The sequence below is a fragment of the Anneissia japonica genome, unplaced genomic scaffold, assembly GCF_011630105.1.
Source record: "Anneissia japonica isolate Jap-2015-1 unplaced genomic scaffold, ASM1163010v1 scaffold288128_len588385_cov197, whole genome shotgun sequence".
Lineage (NCBI taxonomy): Eukaryota > Metazoa > Echinodermata > Crinoidea > Comatulida > Comatulidae > Anneissia > Anneissia japonica.
In genome coordinates, this window is record NW_022731216.1 from 545,632 (window position 1) to 552,075 (window position 6,444).

Here is a 6,444-nt window from a genome sequence, read left to right on the forward strand (position 1 = left end):
TATAACAAGAAAACAAGAGTAGAATTATTGTTTATCTATCGTCGTACCGTAAGCAATCCGGGCGCGGTGCGTGTTTACATGGTAGCTCCTCGCAAAGCTTGCTCGCCGCTCTGCTGGGAAATCATGGCACGTAGCTAGCGACGCATTCAGAATGGAGTAGATTGTAGTTAAATGTCTAGGCAAGTCATTCGTTTTTATGGTTTCTATTTAGTCCGGTAAAGTAATAAGATACATTAATTTACCGCATACCTGTAGCCCAAATTTTGGTGGTTAATTAAATTAAAATACTGTACATACGACCGAAGAATGCCCGTCATACATTATGCCACTCAAAATTGGTGGCGCCCTTGCATAAACGGGAAAGTATGGCACGCCTGGTTCGGCATTTTACTGAAATTAATTTAACAATTCGGCGGTGATAATTCGAATGTTTTGTATCTACACGGAAAATGTTTAAATTTATACGATGAATAATTCACATATTTTTCACCCAAATATATTCGGAATCTTGTACAATAATAAATATTACTTTGTATGTATTTTTTCATAGTTGGCACACCATACCATATATATTTCATTTGTCGTCATTCGCGATCGATGGAAGGAAAGTTATTCTGACAAGTTTGACAGTTCACGACGACTGACATTACAGTAAAGAAAAGTGAAATTATAAATAGCAAATTATTAATAGGAAGATTGTTATTATCTAAGCTAGCCTGGTCGTAGGGCTAGGCCTAGCCCTACCGTTACAATTACATGTCCCAGGGCCAGGGACATGTCACGGTAGGCATACCTACCTAGTTGGCCTAGCTAGATGTAGATTTGTCACGGTAATGATGAATAGCGCAGGTTACACTGTGATAGTAAAATTGACCGTTATATTTTCGCCATTTATTATAACACTATATTATCACGATTAGGCTATTAAGCCTTTTATTTCATTGTTGTAAAAATAAACGTTTTCTTATGGTGTTAAAATTGGATTCCTAGAGTGCTCATTTTATTTTCTTGTCGTTACTATTAAACCCCTGCACATGACCCTGCCACACTGGTTGACCCTGCCACACCGGTTCACCCCTGGTGTAAGACCAATGCATTGCAATGTAAAAACAGTAATCATTCTCCACTTGCATACCCACCGAGCGAACACATTAAAACCAACCTAAAGATATACTTGTGTTGACCGGCGACGTATAAAAATGCATCATCAAAGGTCTAGTAAAAATATAATCTGAGCTAGTAATTTTTTTAGGCCAACTAGACCTGGGTCTAGCAGAAAAATGTAACTTTTTACAGCCCTGATATAATCAAATATAAAACAGAAATAAATAACAATGCTTGGCCTATGCTAGGATAGGCCTACAAGTACAATAACAACAGTACACAAAATTCAAACTTGAAGGCTACAACAGTACTGCAACTTAAATAATTATGGTGTTTTTTTTTCATTTGTTGGGGTAAATTCTTTCATTTATTTGTGTTTTCATAGTGGAAATTACGTTTTATTTTGGTATTGTGGTAATTCTGTTTCATTGTGGTAATTCCATTTCATTGTAGTATCCATTGTGGCAGGCAATTCCGTTTCATTGGGTCAATGCGATGGACCCTATCCTCCTGCTACGCTTAGAACCTAGGCCCACGTTTAGGAGGGTAGAGGCTAGACATAGGCCTAGATTACTAGTTGTAGGCCTAGGCACAGGTACTACTAGGCCTAGCTAGGCCCCTAGCTAAAACCTTCTTAGGCCTAGACAGGCCTAGGCCTAGCTAGCCTAAGTAGGCGTAGACCCTAGAGCCCTAGCCTAGGCCTACGTCCAGTAGGTACATACAAACAAGCCTAGAGGCGTAGGCCTAGCTCTGCATAGACTAGCTACGTAGCATACGTTAGTCAAGCCAAGTGGTTAAAAAATATGATTGTCTAAACTTACCTTTGACAATATCCATAGTGGGATCCATTGCAGCTGGTGATGGGAGGGAAATCCTCATATGGCGGCCGAGAGATGCGCGCGCATGCAACATCATTATAGAGGGCGCTGTTCATTTAAAACGGTATGGTAAATGTATTGTTGTATAGGAAAACATAGCTAAAAGAGAGCATTTAAACTGAGGGTCTAACAGAGTAGAACAGACCCAGAATGAGCGTGTGCAGGCTTAAATAAAACGAGGACACGAAATATGTCCTCACATGTTCCTGAGTGTCCTCGTGAGTATAAGAACGTAGAGAAAAAAGTCCTCACCAATATATATATTTCAGTACATAAATACTTACATACACATACATACATATACGCACATACATATACATACATATATATACATACATACATATTATATACAAATATATACATATATACATAAATATATACATATATATACATATATATATATATACATATATATATACATACATATACATATATATACATACATATACATATATATACATACATATACATATATATACATACATATATATATATATATATATACATATAATATAATTCATCAAAGGTACATATACAGTGTTTAAATAAGGACATGATGGAACATCGTAGGCTACCCTGTAGCTTTTCAACGAATAAAGTTCTATAAAAGTCATTGTGTATCAAAATGCCTCCGACGGGATTTGAACCTGCGACCTCTCGCTGACAAGGTGAGCGTCATAACCACTAGACCACGAAGGCTTTATGGTTGAACAGGTCCAAATAACCGTCGGGAACATTGTATTACACAATGCTACGCCTAAAGGGGGCGTTCGGCCAGATAAATCTGGCAATACGGCTAGAAATACTGTCGTATATTATACATGATATTTAAACACTGCATATGTACCTTTGATGATTTATATTATATTTATTCAACAGTGTTAACGGCTAACTCCCTTCAATATCATATATATACATACACATATCTATACAGTTTATATATATACTGTATATATATATATACTGTATATATATATATATATATATATATATATATATATATATGAATGACACCTGTACAGTATTAAGTAGTATGAATACAATATGTTTTTAAATATATACATTACTAGATTAGATAATATACTAGTACATTAATAGATTATAGGCAATGTTTTAATAATTTACATGGAACACGCTGTGAAATCTAAACAAAATATCTCATTACTGGGCTATTTACCAACTGGTTATACCATGGTTGGAATGGAATGCCATTGAAAATCATGCCTCATCAGTCAATAGGTACACTAACGATATTCATCATTACCATATGGACAACGGCGCCCCGGCCCCCCCTTTTGAGAGGTAAAAAAAGAAATTAAAAAAAAAAAGAAAGAAACAGAAAAAAATGATAGCCCACAACGCCTCAAATGTTATTTTCGGGCGTCTAGAACGCAAAAAATTTCGCGGGGGCATGCCCCCGGAACCCCTAGGACATTGTTGTCTCGATCGGCCCAAATTTCGGCCCCCCCCCCCTTTTGGATATCTCTGGATCCAACCCTGTCTACAAGTCTAGGTAACGATGACAGTAGCCATCCCATGGTAAATCGCGAAAAAAGACTCCGCCCCCATTAAATACGACTGTCGGCCTACATTTTATGTAATTAACATCTGATCTAATATATTACGTACCTAGGCCTATGTGGTTGGCTACAGATAGCCAAGTGTAGGGTACGAAAAGCTAAAAAAATTCATATGTAAAGGAAAATCATCCTAGAGCAATGCTGAAAAGCTACCGTCTCAATAGAACAAAAATTCTATGTGGAACCTTGCTTTCATGTATCTAACGGCAACGTCCTCGTCACACGAAATATGCTGTACATACACTCATCGCTACTGACTGATTTGAATGTGTGGTTTAATACACATAAAAGCAACTTGTAGCCTACATTTATTTCCTGTAGTATCTGATCTAGACTAGGGCCTAGGCCTACACACACGTACGTACCCAGCCAGCCAGCCTATTCGTCTTCGTCAGGCCATGGAGTTATAAAATTAATTATAACTCCATGGTCAGGCCAGCCTGCATTACAGTACATTGACACAAAATGTGCTGCACACATACACTCATCGCTTATGTGGTTTAATACACATAAAAGCAACTTATAGCCTACATTTCCTGTTATCTGATCTATTACACACACGTACTACCCAGCCAGCCTATAGGCCTAGTTCGTCTTCTAGCTCCAGGCCAGCCTGCATTACAGTAGCGTATATTGTTTATCTCTCAGAGAAGAGACCACCCACCCTTGCAAGCACCAAAAAACGGCTCATTCTTCGCTACCAACTAGACTCGTGCAGATGCATTTATTAGCCGGAAGGCTTACCATCCCAGGCCGTGATTGGTTGATAAACACAATGTGGAATATACAGGCGATTTGCAATCTGATCAATGACGGCAATCTGATCAATGATGAACTCGCTTTCATAGGAAACCCACCGTAGTGTATGATGTAAAAACATACTTTTTCACATATTTCCCGATAATATTTTCGCAAAATCTCTGCATACTTTAAATTCACCAGGCCTTATTTTGCATATTATTGCAAGATCGACCTAATCGCGTTACAAACGAAGGAAGAGATAGAAAAACAAATGACTTCAAAATTCGCTCAGAATCATCATATAAGCCCTCTCTCTCAGAGAGTGGGCTAATAAAATAGTGCTACACTATGAGTGTAGACAATCACTGCTTGTTAATATATTTCTAATAAATACAAAGAAGCCTTGTATATTAGCCTGTAGTACTCTCCATACCTTAATTACTTGTTGCTCTGTAGTTTCTTCTTCCTCAATGCACTGAACCATTAATTGTGCTATATCCTTATGTAGTTTACCCATTCCAAATATTTCTATGAAATAAATGGTATAATATTAACATTATTAAAAGGTTAAAAATTTTATGAAATATTTGACAGCATTTCACTTAGGCAAGACTTTTTGGTGATCCGCAACTAGTGCGGATCACCTATTGCTATTGTCAGGATCATCATCATCTTCATCTTTTTTTTATTCTTCTTTCTTTCTCCCCTTTTCTGTTCGCACGATATCTCAAAAACTGCCACGACTTACCGCACAATCGCTGTCAACGGACATTTGGCTTGGTCTGGAATAGTCATGGTAAGCTTTCTAACGTGCTCAGTCATGCGTGACGTCATCTACGCGCAATTTTCATTATCGATCATATCAGCCTAACCAATTGCCATTTCGAAATCGTATTAAGTGAGCATTAACTTAACCAATTGCCATTTCGAAATCGTATTAAGTGAGCATTAACTTTTGGTTAATGTTGAATGTACAGTACCCTAATTTTACGCGTGCGCTTATTAACGCGCGCGCACGCGTGCGTCAAACTTTCAAAATGCTTAAAATCACTTTTTGACTAAATTAGAAAACGTTTTTGGCCATTTTGAGCATTTCAAATTTTTTTGAAATTTTCCACTACGCGCGCGCATTTTTATGTGCGCAGCACGTACGAAAGCTAGAAATTACGTTATTTTACAAGTTTTGGGTTCCTGACAATGTTTTCACAAATTTGCATTCTTTTCGGTTATCTTTTGGCCAATAGCAATGCCGTACGTGCGCATCAAACATAGGTATCTTTGTGCGTATTTGTGCCGCTATACAGTGAAATTATGCTAAAATCAGGCCTATTTTTAATCAGTTATAGCTCCTTAGGTTGAAAGGTGACCCCCAATTTTTATTACATATACTGAAAGCGCATGAGTTGTAGATACGATTTTTGACTTCATAATGGCTGATCGGACATTGTGACGTCATCATATTGGCATCTGAATTTAAAGAAAGTGAATTATAGCTATGACGTCATTTTTGAAAATAGGCATTTGAGCGTATCTCGCTTATCCTTGATCGATCGTCTTCCAACTTTGAGTATGTTATAGCTGAGACAATTCTCTTTCATATATTTGACTTCTTTTTACATTGTGATGACGTCATCATGGTCAAAAAAATTGTTTTTTCTGACCACCTCATTTCTCTTTCTTTAAAACGTTGATGAGCCCATATAATCTTAACCACTCGTCATTTCTAAATCATATTAGGTGAGCATAAGCTTCAGGTCAAGGTTAAATGTTGTGTACCTTAATTTTCCGTTCGCGCTTTTTATCGTGCACGTACGCGTGCGTCAACATTTATATATGCATAAAATATTTTTAATCAGTTATAGCTCCTTAGGATGAAAGGTGACCCCCAATTCACCTAACTCGTCACTGAGGACGAGTTAGGTGATCCGCCGTACTTTGACCCTCATTAAGATCACGCGGTGCTGATTGACGTGATTTCCAGCTTTAATAATATGTGCTGTGTGCGTGAAAATGAACGTACGGCGGGTAAATTATGGAAAGTTTTGAAATGCTGAAAATGACCCGAAACGTTCTTTAAACTATCTGAATAGTAATATGGAGAATTTTCAAATTTTAACAGACACGCACGTCACCATGTGTGC

General features: G+C 37.5%; 1 protein-coding gene across 1 annotated transcript in view; it reads right to left on the reverse strand.

Annotated features, from left to right (window-relative positions):
• LOC117115261 (DENN domain-containing protein 10-like) overlaps positions 1-6,444 on the reverse strand; it is a 54,588-nt gene that overhangs the window by 16,667 nt on the left and 31,477 nt on the right. Inside the window, exon 6 of the mRNA XM_033258975.1 lies at positions 4,737-4,831. Coding sequence (XP_033114866.1) covers positions 4,737-4,831 — 95 coding nt within the window. The remainder of the gene's footprint in view (positions 1-4,736; positions 4,832-6,444) is intronic.